The 16,013-nt window shown below is 44.7% G+C and overlaps 1 protein-coding gene across 3 annotated transcripts in view; it reads left to right on the top strand.

The window, feature by feature from the left end:
* Positions 1-8: 8 nt before the first annotated feature.
* Stk36 (serine/threonine kinase 36) overlaps positions 9-16,013 on the top strand; it is a 35,269-nt gene continuing 19,264 nt past the window's right edge. Inside the window, exons 1-11 of one of the 3 annotated variants that reach the window (XM_057762583.1) lie at positions 9-158; positions 577-749; positions 1,698-1,838; positions 1,952-2,029; positions 4,592-4,722; positions 5,167-5,416; positions 7,212-7,305; positions 7,572-7,741; positions 7,891-8,069; positions 8,781-8,880; positions 12,239-12,382. In XM_057762583.1, coding sequence (XP_057618566.1) covers positions 666-749; positions 1,698-1,838; positions 1,952-2,029; positions 4,592-4,722; positions 5,167-5,416; positions 7,212-7,305; positions 7,572-7,741; positions 7,891-8,069; positions 8,781-8,880; positions 12,239-12,382 — 1,371 coding nt within the window. In that variant the 5' untranslated portion in view covers positions 9-158; positions 577-665. Of the gene's footprint in view, positions 159-572; positions 750-1,697; positions 1,839-1,951; positions 2,030-4,591; positions 4,723-5,166; positions 5,417-7,211; positions 7,306-7,571; positions 7,742-7,890; positions 8,070-8,780; positions 8,881-12,238; positions 12,383-16,013 lie in introns of those variants that run through there. The other 2 variants (XM_057762582.1, XM_057762585.1) reach the window with 2 other exon arrangements.

Here is a 16,013-nt window from a genome sequence, read left to right as displayed (position 1 = left end):
AAGAAAGCTGGCGCCGTTTCTAGGCAACTGAAGACTCAAGGTCCTTTGTGGGGCCTGATAGTCGAGCGACCGATGTGCCCTAGAAAGTGCGAATGGGCGGTTCGTGTCTGTCACACATCTCTGAGAGATTTAAAGTCCTTTAAACTTCTGACCAGCTGGTAAGAGTGGGAAAATTACGAGAGCAGCAATGAGGAATGGAGAAAAGTAATGCAGGCAGCTGGAAGGGACTCGGTTAGAGGCCCGGGGGCCCCCAGCCCTCGGCCTGGGAATCTTGGAGTATCTGGGTTGGGGGAATGTTGGGGAACCTCGGCTCGCGATGGGAGTCAAGAGCAGCGGTGCTGGGGAAGCTGAGGTTGTCAGGAACTCGGGAGCTAGAGAAGGAGCATGTGAGCGACGCTGGTGGAGAGGGGAAAGGGGACGCGGTGGGCTGTGGACACCTAGCCTGAGTGGGAACGTTCCGTTTTCAGGATCTGATCATCTTTCCATCCTGATCATGTTTTTGAGGACTGTGTTATTGTGAAAAGGTGGAAAAGGCATGTCTGATAACGTCTATCTTTCTCCCATGTTCCAAGTCAGGCCTCGCAGATGTGTGGAACTGCCCCTGGAGCTACCGTTGGTCGCCACCGTCTTCCTTCTGCCTTCTGAGAGACCCTGAAACCCTTGCCATGGAAAAGTACCACGTTTTGGAGATGATTGGAGAAGGCTCTTTTGGTAGAGTGTATAAGGGCCGAAAAAAATATAGTGCTCAGGTAGTGAACAAAGATACCTTCTGAGTGAGATCCGGTGCTCCTACTCCAGCAGAAACCTGGGACAGAAGGGTTACATAGTGTATATTTCTCGGCCCTGACTCCAGCATATTTCCTAGGATATTTGGACTCTGAAATTTGGTTTCTTGGAGTCAGATCTCAGCCTTAGAACTAGGGACAAACTACCTAACCATTCCATGCTTCTGTTTTCCCCAAACTGTACCATGGGGGATGATAGATGGGGTCTGAGCATTAAATGTGTTTCACACTTAGTTACTTAGCCCAATGCCTGACACCTGCTAAACGGCACAAACTGTCAGTGTTCTTTTTATTCCCTAAGAAAAAATAAACCACTTGCACTTGCTCCCTCCACTCACATATTCTTCTCTTTTCCCTAAATCTCACCTTGAGTCCTTTGCTTAGGTCAGAACACCTGTCCCAGAATCCGTCAGAGGGATCTACTCGGCAGTAACAGTTTCCCCCTGGTGATGGGTAGACAAAGCCAGAGTAAATCCCTCCTACCCTGGGGGAAAGGCAAGGTGGGAGGTTAGCATGTGTTAGCATTCATACTAAGTTGGTCAAGCAGTATAAAAATCTTGCATTGTGGAGCTCTGAGATAAAGCTTGGAATATTTGCATTGTGTGTGTCTGTTTGAGAGAGAGAGAAAAGGAGAGAGAGGAGAATCAGCTTTTCAGTTTTATTGGGGTTACTTAAAGGAGTGAGTGTAAGTGGGAAGTTACAGGAGCAGAAGTGACTCAAAGACAACAGTATCACAAAGCCCACCCCAGCATGTGCGTAGCTCATGAAAGATGAAAACCTGGAGCACACCGTACTCCTTACAGGCAGCTTGACAGGATGGAGAATGTCTCTTTTGGGCAGCTCACTAGGTCTGTTTCTTTGCGCTTCTCCATGGTGTGGTTATGCCTTGGTTCTTTGCTTTACTGCTGACAGGTGGTGGCCTTGAAGTTCATCCCCAAACTGGGGCGCTCAGAGAAAGAGCTGAGGAATCTGCAGCGAGAGATTGAAATCATGCGAGGTCTGTGGCACCCCAACATTGTGCATATGCTCGACAGCTTTGAGACTGACAAAGAGGTGTGTTTGGAGGGTGTCGGGTGGCCTCTCTCCAAGCCCAAGGGCCCCAGATGTTTGTTAACCACAGAGTGCATGACCGTCCCATCGGTATCATATTTGCCTTCTCCTCACAGGTGGTGGTGGTGACAGACTATGCCGAGGGAGAACTCTTTCAGATTCTGGAAGATGATGGAAAACTTCCTGAAGACCAGGTATGTTTCCTGGCTCAACATTCCTATGCTTTGAATCTCTCTCTGGGTGAAGAGCTAGGAGCACAAGCTGAGGGCGTCAAGGTTCATGTGTGTGTGTCTGTATGTCCGTGTGATATATATGAGGGCATAGTTATGTATGTGCAAATATGTGTAGGCTCATGTGCCCATACATGTGCATACATGCAGAGTCCAGAGGTTAGGGTCAATGTCGTCTTCAACTGTTTTCCACCTTTGTTTTTGATGTTAGAGCTCTCATTGACCTTCAGACTATGGGTTGGATCTCTGGCCAATAGGCTCTAGGGATATGCCTGTCTTAGCCCCCTCCCCCAACACCAGGGCTACAGATGTGTGAAGCCATACCCAGCTTTTTTTTTCTCTAGAATTTTTATTTTTATTGCACTATACATTTTTCTCTATTCCACTCCCTTCTCCCCACTTCTACCCTGTCCCGTGACCCTCACCCTCCCAATTGGCTCAGGAGATCATCTTTTCTCCTTCCTAAGTAGATACATGTATATCTCTCTTAGGGTCCTCTTTGTGTCTAGGTTCTCTGGGATTGTGGACTGTAGGCTGGTTTTTCTTTGCTTTATGTCTAAAAGCCACTTATGAGTGAGTCATGTGATATTTGTCTTTCTGGGTCTGGGTTACCTCACTCAATATGACGTTTTCTAGATCCATCCATTTGGTGCAAATTTCAAGATATTTTTTTCTTGTTGAGCAGTACTCCATTGTGTAAATGTGCCACATTTTCTTTATTCATCCGTCAGTAGAGAAGCATCTAGGTTGTTTCCAGGTTCTGGTTATTACAAATAATGCTTCTATGAACATAGTTGAGCACATACATGTCCTTGTGGTACGATTGAGCGTCCTTTGGATATATATGCAAAAATGGTCTTGAGGTAGATTGTTTCCTAATTTTCTGAGAAATTGCCATACTGATTTCTAAAGTGGGTGTACCAGTTTGCACTCCCACCAGCAGTGGAGGAGTGTTCCCTTTATTCCACATCCTCTCCAGCATAAGCTGTCATCAGTGTTTTTTTTTTATCTTGGCCATTCTGGCAGGTGTAAGGTGGAATCTCAGAGTTGTTTTTGTTTGCATTTCTCTGATGTCTAAGAATCATACCCAGCTTTTAACACAGATGCTGAGAATCCAAATTCCCAAGTCCTAATGTGTATGCAATGGACACTTCACCAGTTGAACCGTCTCCTCAGCCCTGACAGTTCTTAAAATTTTTATTATATATTTTGTGTGTGTGTGTTCTGGCATATACATGCAGGCCAGAGCACGTGTGGACTGAGAGGAAAACTTGCAGGAGTCAGAGTCAATTCTCTTCTTTCACCATGTGTGTCCCGGGCATCGAACTCAGGTCATTAGGCTGGGCGTCAGGGCCCTTTACCCACTGAGTCATCTCACCAGCTTTTTTGAAGACCCTTGAAAAGAGTACAGGATTCTAGATATATGTAGAGGCAGTACAGTGTGAGAGTTAAATGTTGGAACTGGAACCACAGTATCTGAGTACAAAGCTTGCCCCTCACTAGCTGGGTCTCCATGGACAAATAACTCTTCATCTTTGTATTTAGTTTCTTCTTCAGTAAAATGAAGTTAGTAATAATATCTACCTATTTGAGGATTAATGATTTCATTCATCAAGGTGATAAATAACTGTTATTAATGTTGTGGGTATTAGTCATTGTTATTATTCCTTTAAGGAAGAAAGGCCAGTATTAGGGAGGGCAGTAAGAGAAGCATTGTGGTTATACAAGATTCACCATTAGGGCAAAGAGGCTGGCAATGGGACTTGGTTGAGGAGGATCCAACTACACCCACTCTAGGTGTTTCTTTTACTCTCAACAGGTAGGTCCCCTCCAACCCCAGAAGTGCCGTCGCTGTTCTAAGTAGTCAGCTGGGGCTGTGTAGCTCAGTAGAGTACTTGCCTTCCATGAAACCCTGGGCTGGATTCCCAGTACCACATAAAACTGGACTTGGTGGCACATACCGTAATCTCAGCCCTGGTGAGGTAGTTGGCAGGAGAATCAGAAATTCAAGGTCATCCTCAGCTGTAGGCAAATTCAAGGCCAGCCTGGGATACACGAGACTCTTGTCTCAAACGAACAAAAAAGTAATCATCTTACTGTTTTGTCTGCCTTGTTTAAGTGACTGTGTATCTTAAGAAAAGGGGTTTTACCCTATTTAAAACACCTAATATGCACACACACTTTTCTTCATGCCAGGTATCATCCTGAGCATTTCTTTACATGCTTTAATTCCATTAATCTATACAATAGTCGTGGGACGTAGATGCTATATTATTGTCACCTTATAGATGATGACTCTGGGAAACACAGAATAATTTGTTCATGGTGATGCGGCCAATAAGAGAGATAGATTTTCCTTGAGCAAATGAAAGGATGAATTAAGAGGAACAAGAACCAAGGAGGGTATAGTGTAATGGAGACTCTAGAAGGGAAGGGAAGAACAGAAAGTCAAATTAGCCTCAGTCCTGGAAGCCCTTGGTGTGGCAGCTTCTTCCTCTGACCTTTCTTTCACTCGTTGGACCCTAGGTTCAGGCCATCGCTGCCCAGTTGGTGTCTGCCCTCTACTACCTGCATTCCCACCGCATCCTACACCGGGACATGAAACCGCAGAACATTCTTCTCGCCAAGGGTGGTGGCATCAAGCTTTGTGACTTTGGGTAGGGTTTTCTGAGCTTCCATCTGTGCTCTTCCTTCAGGGAGCCCTAGACTACCCAAAGCCTCATGTTAGAACCAGAGCTGGAGATTGGCCAAAGGTACTGTGTCTGCTTTGGTTCATGTTATCCCATATGCTAACAGGTAGTAAATGGTCAGGTTTCATTTTCTTTTAAAAAATGTTCTTATGATGGTTATTTATTGTGCATGTGGAGGTGTGGGCACACATATGCCATGGCATGGTTGTAGATATCAGAGGACAACTTGCAGGAATCAGTTCCCTCCTTCACCATATGAATCCTGGGGATGGAACTCAGGTCATCAGGCATAATGGCAGGTCCTTTTACCACTGAGCCATCAATCACATCAGCCCCTGTCCCTAGATGTAATTTTCTAGTTGTGACTAGGTCAAGAAGATCTTTCTCATTTCAATCCTGTCACCTCCACAGGTTTGCCCGAGCCATGAGCACTAACACCATGGTGCTGACGTCCATCAAAGGCACACCACTCTATATGTCTCCAGAGCTGGTAGAGGAGCGACCCTACGACCACACGGCAGACCTCTGGTCTGTAGGCTGCATCCTGTATGAGCTGGCTGTAGGCACGCCTCCTTTCTACACCACCAGCATCTTTCAGCTGGTTAACCTCATTCTCAAGGACCCTGTGCGCTGGCCCTCTGCTATCAGTTCCTGCTTCAAGGTAATAGGAGATAAGGGGGGTGACTTTTATATCAGAAATCTCTGCCCCTTTCCCAAAATCTATGCAGGCAGCCTATGCTCTATTACAGTAGGAAGTAATGTTGAGACACTGGAAAGGAAGAGCTGCTGGGCTTTATGTGCCCCCAGTCCCACTGGTCCACTGTCAGAGGCAGTAATAGGTGCAATCTAGCTGCTCCCCACGCGGTTGTCAGTGCTCTTCAGCTATTAGAGGGGCTGGTGGTTAGGGGTGGGCGACAGGAAGTGGCACCTCCTCATTGTAGCTATGTCCCAGCAGGTTGGTGGGGAGAGAAGAGGGGTTTGTTGTACTCATTTCTCATCTAGGGCAAGGTTATGGGCCTCAGTGGAATTCAAATACTGTCTTCTCCCAGAATAAAATCTCATTGCAGGTTCCCTTTGGCTTATTGAAAGTGGAAGGGAGACACAGTTTCCCCTAACTTACATAGTTGGGGATGCTCAAATAATTCTTAAAAAAGTTAAAGGAGCTTTAAATGAGGGTTGTATCCCTAGAATCTTCCTTCTTCCGTAGGTAGATTTCAGGAATCTTTAGCAACGGCTATAGTTATACAATCACCACATTTTAGAACAGTGCTCATAGCTTATTAGTAGCTTCTTAAGATCATTCTTTCTTTCTTTCTTTCTTTCTTTCTTTCTTTCTTTTTTTAAATTTTTAATATTTATTTATTTATTATGTATACAATATTCTATCTGCAGGCCAGAAGAGGGCACCAGACCTCATTATAGATGGTTGTGAGCCACCATGTGGTTGCTGGGATTTGAACTCAGGACCTTTGGAAGAACAGGCAATGCTCTTAACCGCTGAGCCATCTCTCCAGCCCCAAGATCATTCTTTCTTAAAATATTTATTTTTATTTAAGTGTGTATGTGTTAGTGTATGTTTACTCGGAAGCTAGACGCATCAGATCTCCTGGAGCTAGAGTTACAGGCAGTTGTGAGCTCTTGATATGGCTGCTCGGAACCAAACTCATGTCGCTTGGAAGTGCTTTTACCCACTGAGCTGTCTCTCTAGTGCCTACCTTCTGTTCTTGTTGCAGGCCTAATTAAGGGTTTTTTCTTAACAGACATACCCTTTCTGTCCCTCCCCCATCTGAAAATTCACTGAGTGTTCCCAAACACATCCTTGAACCATTGCTTGTTTGTGTATGTGTTTAATCATGGCTGCCTCAATTCATCTCCATCCACAAACAACCTGTGACCACGAATGTTTGCTTTCTGAAGATGACTGTGGAAGTGACATTTCTCTTCCAGAATTTCCTCCCCACTTCTCAAAGTTGGTGGCATGGAGATTTGTTTGTAGTCAGAGGCCACTTGTTTGTTTCCTGACCACCCAGACCCAAAATAACCACACAGAAACTGTATTATTACAATAGTGCTTGGCCTATTAGCCTATGAATATTTCTAGCTAGTCCTTATATCTTAAATCAACTTATCTCTATTAACCAGTGCATTGCCACGTGATTGTAGCCCGCTGTAGCCATCCAGCGTCTGGCATCTGTCTCCTGCAGCAGCTACATGGCTTCTCCTTGACTTTGCCTTCTTTTTCTCAGCATTCAATTTAGTTGTGTCCCGTCCAGTGTTCCCCCATCCCCAGATGAAGGCAGTGGTCTGGCTTGAATCCTAAGGGATGAGTTGTTAAGAGTGTGTTTGAGCTGCTGTAAGAACAGACACAGGAGTCGGCTTGCCAGCACCGCTGAGTGTTTAGGGAGAGCCTGGAGGGAGGGCAGGGAGGGCTGATGAAGTTTTATTTCTCTTCATAGAACTTCCTGCAAGGGCTGCTCACCAAAGACCCCCGGCAGCGTCTGTCATGGCCAGACCTCTTGCATCACCCCTTTATTGCTGGCCGTGTCACCAGTGAGTCACCAGGGTTCCCAGGGCTCTGGCCTTTCATAGCATTTTCTCCAGTCTTCCTCTGTCCTCACTGTCTGGATGCCACACACCTTCCTCCCCCACCTTGGACTTCTTCCTCCTGTAGTCTGGCTTTTACCACTCGTGCTTTCTGTTTGTCAAAATGGCCTCTTTCCACAGGGGCCTAGAGACACTGACATTGTCCCTGGTCAAGAGGACATGGTGGCCACAGCCCTAGAATAATCATGTCCTCTCCTCTTCCCCCTCTGCAGTAATAACTGAACCAGCAGGTGCAGATTTGGGCACTCCGTTTACTAGTCGTCTGCCTCCAGAACTTCAGGTCCTAAAGGACGAACAGGCCCATCGACTGACACCCAAGGGTAGCCAGTCTCGCATCCTGCAGCAGGCCTATAAGCGCGCAGCTGAAGAAACCAAGCAGAAGGTGTGTGAGTCAGAGGAAAAGATGACACAGACAGGCTAGTGACTTGGGGGAGCAGGAGGAAGAGGTGACTTTCAGAGAATTGGCAAAAGACCATGAATAGGATCCACACTGCACAAATAGTTCTCTTGTCTCCTACCCACCTCTCATAGAAAGAACAGGATGCAGGACCTGCCCTTGAACAAGAGGCTAGGCCCAGCAACGTGACAGCGAGCACAGCCCCTGCGCCCGGACTAAAGGCTCCTCCTCAGGAACCAAGCCTCTTGGCTAGTATATTGGACTCAGAAATGAAGAGCGACTGGGGGGCTGGAGAAGCACCCCCTGTGCCTCGGTGAGAAGGGTAAAGCGGTTTGTGTGTGTCCAGGAGGGAGACAGTTATCAAAGCAAACATAAAATGGCTCTGTCACTAGCCATCGCCCAAACATAGATAGGGCTTTAGGGGCGAGAGTCCTAGGTTCTTGGGTTCTGATTCTTTGTAGTTTACTTTTTTCTTTTTTTTTAGTTTATATGTGTGGGTGTTTTGCCTGTATGTATGTCTGTGTATCATATGTGTACAGCGCTTCAAAGGCCAAAAGAGGGCATTGGATCTCCTGGGAATGGAGTTATAGATAACTGTGAGCTATTGTGTGGGTGCTGAGACTCAAACCTGGACCCTCTGAAAGAGTAGCCAGTGCTCTAACCACTGAACCATCTCGCCAACCCTCTAATTCTTTCTTAGTTCATCAGGAAACTTGAGGATTTTGTCTTCCTGTCTCAGTTGTGCTTTGAAATGACAAGGGCCACTTCTGTCTGAGGGGGAAACAATTGGAGTGGAAGGTCATGGGTGAAAAACCAGAGTCTACTTGAGAGTAAGAGCTAGCTGGGAGGGCGGTCAACAACCTGCGTGTGGATGTTAACACTTACTGAACTGACCACATCCCATAATCTACTTGTCTGACTGGTTCCCCAAGGCCTTTTCCCGAGCTCAGAGGGCTATACAGGGCAATGAACCTCAAGCCTCACAGATCTGAAAGTCATCTTACTCCCAGCTTTGCTTTGGCAGGGAAAACCACATCACCTTGGAGTGTGAGCAGGCGTTCCCAGAGCTGAGGCCCGAGACGATGGGCGGGCAGAGCACCGATGCAATGGATCTAGAAAATGAGGTGAGACGTTAGATGGGTGCTTTTCTAGAGCAGCGCAGGCTATAAACACAAGCTCCCTTCGTGTCAGAGATGGTTTTGTTATAGGTTTATAGATTTTAGTTACATATTATGTGAACATAAAATTCTCAAATCAGAATACAGAGATAAAATTGAAGGTTCTAAGGTCAATGTTAGCACATTCCCTATTTTCAGTATTTTGGGAGGTTGAGGGGAGAGAATCTCTTGAGCCCAGGAGTATCTAGCTAGCCTGGGCTACATAATGGAACTTTTATCTAAACAAACAAACAAACCAAACCAAAACAACAAAAATCATAAATAAAAATGAAGGTCTCTGTTGAACCTTACCTCACTTCCAGAGATGGCTATCATTACTAATCTGTCTCCTTTCAGACTTTCTGAACTTCACATATGTGCAGTTTGGCTGTTTTTGCATTATTGAATTTATCTTGTTTATTGCCTTGCATTGTGCTTCTTTTACCATATGATCTACTGTAAGACTTGTTTCTACATCAGAGCATGTATTTCTTCCTTAACCTTTGTGTCAGTTTTAGGGTTCTGATTTTTAAATTTTGAAATAATTTCAACTTGAATAATCATGGGGCTCGAAAGGTGAGCTCATCAGTTATGAACGCTTGTTCTGGGAGGCAGAGGCAGGGCAGACCTCTGTGAGCTCAAGGCCAACCTAAGCTACAGAGCGACCTACACACACACACACACACACACACACACACGCACACAGCACTAGTTCTGGCAGAAGCCCTTGGTTCGGTTTATACTACCCATGTGGTGACTTACAAGCACCCACAATTCCTGTTCCAAGAGATCCAGTATTCTCTTCTGACATCCTCGGACATCAGGCATGCACATTGTGCAAATCACCAGAATACGTACGATTCCTTATTCCCTTACCCTTATCTCTGTCTGTTTTGTGCTGCCTAAACAGATACCAGAGACTGGGTCATTTGTAATGAACAGAAACTTATTTCTCGAAGTTCTGAGGCTGGGAAGTCTTACATGAACATGTTGGCAGGCTCAATCTCTATGCTTCTAAGATGGTCCCTTGGGTACCGTATCCTTTGTAGGCAGAAGAACGTATGCTTCCATGTTGCAGAAACTTGAGAGTCAGGGTCTCACTGTGTAGTCCAGGCTGGCCTTGAACTCACAGTCCTCGTTCTTCAGCCTCCAGAATGCTGGGTTTATGGGTGTGAGCCTCAAGGCCTAGCTCTAGAAAATTGAATCCCTGGAATGGGAGTTAAAGAGTTCTGAAGCACCATGCAGGAATCAAACCCAGGTCCTCTGGAAAGTATCCAGTACTCTTAACCACTGAGCCATCAACCCAGTCCCTGGAAATCATTTTTATGGCAGCCTTAATCAGTTTGTGGTATTGGAGCTCATGGCCTAAAACAAAACAAAGCTCTCCCGTTAGGCTCCACCCCCCAGCACTGTTTCTGTGAAAATTAAGTCACCAATACAAAACAGTTCAGAGAAGACGAAAACACTCAAACTGTGGTCTTCCCTGCACCTAGATTCACCTGTCACAGTTTTGCTACATTTGCTGTATGAGTGTCCATGAATAGGATGGACATACTGTCTTTTTTAATCAGTTTGAGGCAATTTGCAGACATGTCCTTCTACCTCAAAATACTTGGTGAATATTTCCTACGAATAAAGTCATTCCTTTGTGCTATCATAGTCAGAAATTTCAAGTTGAATCATGTGGCACACACCTTTAATCCCAGCATTTGGACCGCGGAGGCAGGCGGGTCTCTGTGTTTCAGGCTAGTGTAATCCACATAGAGAATTCCAGGCCAGCCTGGACTATGTAGAGAAACCCAATATCAGAAACAAAAATATTAAAACTAAAAAAAAGAAAGAAAAGAACTTTCAAACCGATACTGTGTTGTGACTCTAACAAAGGTAAATGCATCACATCCTGCCAACTGCTCCAGTGATGTACTTTAAGTCCCCCTTGGCTGGGGGAGTGGCCAGGGCTTGACCAGGCAATTAAGGGCAGTGACTGCTCTTTCAAGAGAACTGGCATTTGGTTCCCAGAACCCACATGTTGACTTAGAACCATTTGTAATTCCAGTTTCAGGGAATCCTATACCTTCTTCTTGCTTCTGCTGGCATGAGAAATGTACAGTGGTGTACATACATACACCTATAGAATAAAATAAATACTAAAAATATTTTCCCTAGCCAGGCGGTGGTGGCGCACGCCTTTAATCCCAGCACTTGGGAGGCAGAGGCAGGCGGATCTCTGTGAGTTCGAGACCAGCCTGGTCTACAAGAGCTAGTTCCAGGACAGGCTCCAAAACCACAGAGAAACCCTGTTTCGAAAAACCAAAAAAAAAAAAAAAAGATTCAGTTCTGGTGAGGACATCATTGCTGATAACATCCCGCAGCAGGGAACTGTGGGAAAAAGGATTATGGGAGAGATCAGCTCCAAGGTTTTATAATCTTTTTATTATTATTATTATTATTTTTATTCTTTTTTAATTTATAATCTTTTTGAAGCCTGGCATAGTGGTCTTTAATCCCAGCACTTGGGAGGCAGAGGCAGGCAGATCTCTGTGAGTTCCAGATGTCTAAAAAACAGAATAGGCTTTTGAAACCTAACCAGGTCCCAAGAAGAATACTTTGTTCCTGTCTGGGATGTGGCTCAGTGGGGCAGTGCATGCTGCTTGCCTCTTGCCTTGGACATACAAAGCCTTTCATTCAGTCCCTACTACAGAGCAGAGGGTGCAGTCCAAGGGAGATCTTAATGCCTCCTGCAGGGTGGTATCCAGCTGTCCTAAGAACCTCCCACTAGGCGTCCTTTCCTAAAGGTCTCAGCATCTCTGAATGCTACTATGCTGGAACAAGGACTTTAAAAAGAAAAACAAATGAAACTTTGAGCACATATGCTTGAAATATGCCCGACCAGAGCACTGTACAAGCGAGTTGTTATGCAGTGCTCCTCAAATTATTTGTTTCATGATTAGATTTGGCCTACGCATTTTGGGTAGAAATCCTATACAGGGTGCATCCTCTGTACTGCATCTACTTAGTGACCTCCTGGTAGTTCCTAATAGAGACATGCCATGGTTTACCATTCCCATCCCAACTGACTTTATGACAGTTCCGTGTGTTGTCATTGTCAGCCATGCTGCACTGGGTGCTTTTCCTAGGTACCTCTTAATGCATATACTCAGTGCCCCACAAGGGACTTTTCAAGACCCATTGTGTCTGTCTGGACAGTGTCTGACTATACACTCCTATGCTGAAGGAGCCACTGGCTGCTCTCTGTTACCCCATAAGTCACTCAGTTTCTAATCTGGGGTTACTCCTCTTGACCTCTTTCACTCCAAACACCCAGGAGCCAGACAGCGATGATGAGTGGCAGTGCTTACTGGAGGCCACTGAGCCTGTGCCGGTCCAGCTGAAGTCCCCCCTCACTCTGCTGTGTAATCCTGACTTCTGCCAGCGTATCCAGAGTCAGCTGCGTGGGACTGGTGAGCAGGTAACAAGCTGAAGGTTCTGTGAAAGATGTTGAGACAGTCTTCAGAAATGACATCATTACCTTAAGGAGACAGAGAGCCTGTCTAACAGAGGTTTCTCTCATGCCTGCCAGTTCCCAAATAACCATTTACAGGCTTAATATAGTTGGACCTAGTAAACTAGCCAGTGTTGTCCGTGACCCTGAGACATTTGATGTATATTTGTAAACAGCAAGGCAAATACAGGATTTGATGTTGATAGTCAAATGGAAAACAATAGACACAGCCATGGATATTGTGGTCTCCTTATGCTGTTTTTACTGTGCACTTTTTGAAATTAGGACCTAATTTCAGTATGTAAGAACAACAAATATTTTGTATATTTTCAAGCTCGATTATATGGTAATGGATCTTGTATCTTTGGAATAGATATATGTTTCTGGATAAAATGCTTAAATTGTCAGATGTCAAAAAAAAAATGTTTGGCTGATGGCCCAGGCTTATTACTAGCTAGCTCTTACATTTAAATTAACCCATTTTTATTAATCTATGTATTGCCACGTAGTCTGGTGTTACCTCATTTTCTACGTCTTGCTTCCTATATGCCTGGATTGTGTCTCCCAGATTCCACCCTTATTTATTTATCTATCTATCTATCTATCTATCTATCTATCTATCTATCTATCTATCTATCTATTTATTTATTTATTTGTATTTTGTGTATAAGTGTTCGCATGTATACCTGCAGGCCAGAAGAGGGCATCAGATCCTATTGCAGATGGTCTTGAGCCACCATGTGGGTGCTAGGAATTGAACTCAGAACCTCTGGAAGAGTAGCCAGTGCTCTTAACCAGTGAGCCATCTCTCCAACTCCCACCCTTCTCCTGTATCTCTGCTTTGATTTCCTGCATGGCTCTATCCTGCTTTGCCATAGGCCAAAACAGCTTTATTTATCAATCAATGAGAACAACACATATTCACAGCATACAGAAAGACATCCCATAGCAGTCCTGGAACTCAGAGATAGCCTACCTGGGCGTGAGACACCATGGCCCCGGCCTTGAAGATTTTTCTAGGCATTATGTAGTTTTAGCTTTTTTTTTCTTTTCTTTTCTTTTTTTTTTTTTCAAGACAGGGGTTTTTCTGTAGCTTTGGAGCCTGTCCTGGAACTAGGTCTTGTAAACCAGGCTGGCCTCAAACTCACAGAGATCTGCCCGCCTCTACCTCCCGAATGCTGGGATTAAAGGCATGTGTCACCACTGCCTGGCTCATAGTTTTAGCTTTTACATTAAGATCTCTATCTCTGACCCTTTTTGAGTTAGTGTTTGTACATGAAATAAGTTCAACTCTTTGTGTGTTTTTGAAAAAACAAATCTTTTCCCACTGAATTATATTGGTACCTTGCTCTTATTTCCTGGATCTAACAATTGTCATCCTACTATTGGACCCTGCCTTCCTTTCTTCCTTTCCTTTTTTCTTTTTTCTTTTTTTTTCTCTTTTTATTTTTATTATTATTATTAAAAACTTCCACCTCCTCCCCTTCCTCCTCCCCCTCCCTCTCCAGTCCAAAGAGCAGTCAGGGTTCCCTGCCCTGTGGGAAGTCCAAGGTCCTCCCCGCTCCATCCAGGTCTAGTAAGGTGAGCATCCAAACAGACTAGGCTCCCTCAAAGCCAGTACATGCAATAGAATCAAAACCCAGCGCCATTGTCCTTGGCTTCTCAGTCAGCCCTCATTGTCAGCCATGTTCAGAGAGTCTGGTTTGATCACATGCTCGTTCAGTCCCAGTCCAGCTGGCCTTGGTGAGCTCCCATTAGATCAGCTCCACCGTCTCGGTGGGTGCACCCCTCATGGTCCTGACTTCCTTGCTCATGTTCTGCCTCCTTCTGTTCCTCATTTGGACCTTGGGAGCTCAGTCCAGTGCTCCAGTGTGGGTCTCTGTCTCTATCTCCATCCATCGCCAGATGAAGGATCTATGGTGATATGCAAGATATTCATCAGTATGGCTATAGGATAGGGCCATTTCAGGTTCCCTCTCCTCAGCTTCCCAAGGAACTAGCTGGGGACATCTCCTTGGACACCTGGGAACCCCTCTAGGGTCAAGTCTCTTGCCAACCCTAAAATGGCTCTCTTAATTAGGATATATACTTCCCTACTCCTATATCCACCCTTCCTCCATCCCAACCATCCCATTCCCCCAAGTCTCCCCAATTCTTCCCTTCTCGCTTTTCTCTCCCCAGCTCCCGTTACCCTCACCCCACCCCACCCCCCAAGTTCCCAATTTTTGCCTGGCAATCTTGTCTACTTTCAATATCCAGGAGGATAACTGTATGTTTTTCTTTGGGTTCACCTTCTTATTTAGCTTCTCTAGGATCATGAATTATAGGCTCAATGTCCTTTATTTATGGCTAGAATCCACTTATGAGTAAGTACATACCATATTCATCTTTTTGGGTCTGGGTTACCTCACTCAGGATAGTGTTTTCTATTTCCATCCATTTGCATGCAAAATTCAAGATGTCATTGTTTTTTACCGCTGAGTAAAACACTAAAGTGTATATGTGCCACACCTTCTTTATCCATTCTTCTATTGAGGGACACCTATGTTGTTTCCAGGTTCTGACTATTACAAATAATGCTGCTATGAACATAGTTGAACAAATGCTTTTGTAGTATGATAGGGCATCTCTTGAGTATATTCCCAAGAGTGGTATTGCTGGATCCTGGGGTAGGTTGATCCCGAATTTCCTGAGAAACCTCCACACTGATTTCCAAAGTGGTTGCACAAGTTTGCATTCCCACCAGCAATGGATGAGTGTGCCCCTTACTCCACACCCTCTCCAGCAAAGGCTGTCATTGGTGTTTTTGATTTTAGCCATTCTGACAGATTTAAGATGGTATTTCAAAGTTGTTTTGATTTGCATTTCCCTGATCTTTAAGGAGGTTGAGCATGACCTTAAGTGTCTTTTGGCCATTTGAACTTCTGTTGAGAATTCTCTGTTCAGTTCAGTGCCCCATTTTTTAATTGGGTTAATTAACATTTTAAAGTCTAGTTTCTTGAGTTCTTTATATATTTTGGAGATCAGACCTTTGTCCGTTGCAGGGTTGGTGAAGATCTTCCCCCAGTCAGTAGGTTGCCTTTTTGTCTTAATGACAGTGTCCTTTGCTTTACAGAAGCTTCTCAGTTTTAGGAGGTTCCATTTATTCAATGTTGCCTTAATGTCTGTGCTACTGGGGTTATACGTAGGAAGTGGGCTCCTGTGCCCATGTGTTGTAGACTACTTCCCACTTTCTCTTCTATCAGGTTCAGTGTGTTCAGACTGATATTGAGGTCTTTAATCCATTTGGACTTGAGTTTTGTGCATGGTGATAGATATGGCTCTATTTTAATTCTTCTACAGGTTGACATCCAGTTATGCCAGCACCATTTGTTGAAGATGCTTTGTTTCTTCCATTGTATACTTCTAGCTTCTTTGTCGAAAATCAGGTGTTTATAGGTTTGTGGGTTAATATCTGGGTCTTCTATTCGATTCCATTGGTTGACTTCTCTGTTTTTATGCCAATACCAGGCTGTTTTCATTACTGTAGCTCTGTAATAGAGTTTGAAGTCAGGGATGGTAATGCCTCCAGAAGTTCCTTTATAAGATTGTTTTGGCT

Source organism: Chionomys nivalis, chromosome 2 (genome assembly GCF_950005125.1).
Source record: "Chionomys nivalis chromosome 2, mChiNiv1.1, whole genome shotgun sequence".
In the NCBI taxonomy this organism is placed as follows: domain Eukaryota; kingdom Metazoa; phylum Chordata; class Mammalia; order Rodentia; family Cricetidae; genus Chionomys; species Chionomys nivalis.
Note: the sequence above shows the minus strand (reverse complement) of the source record. Positions and strands in the feature narration are given on the sequence as shown.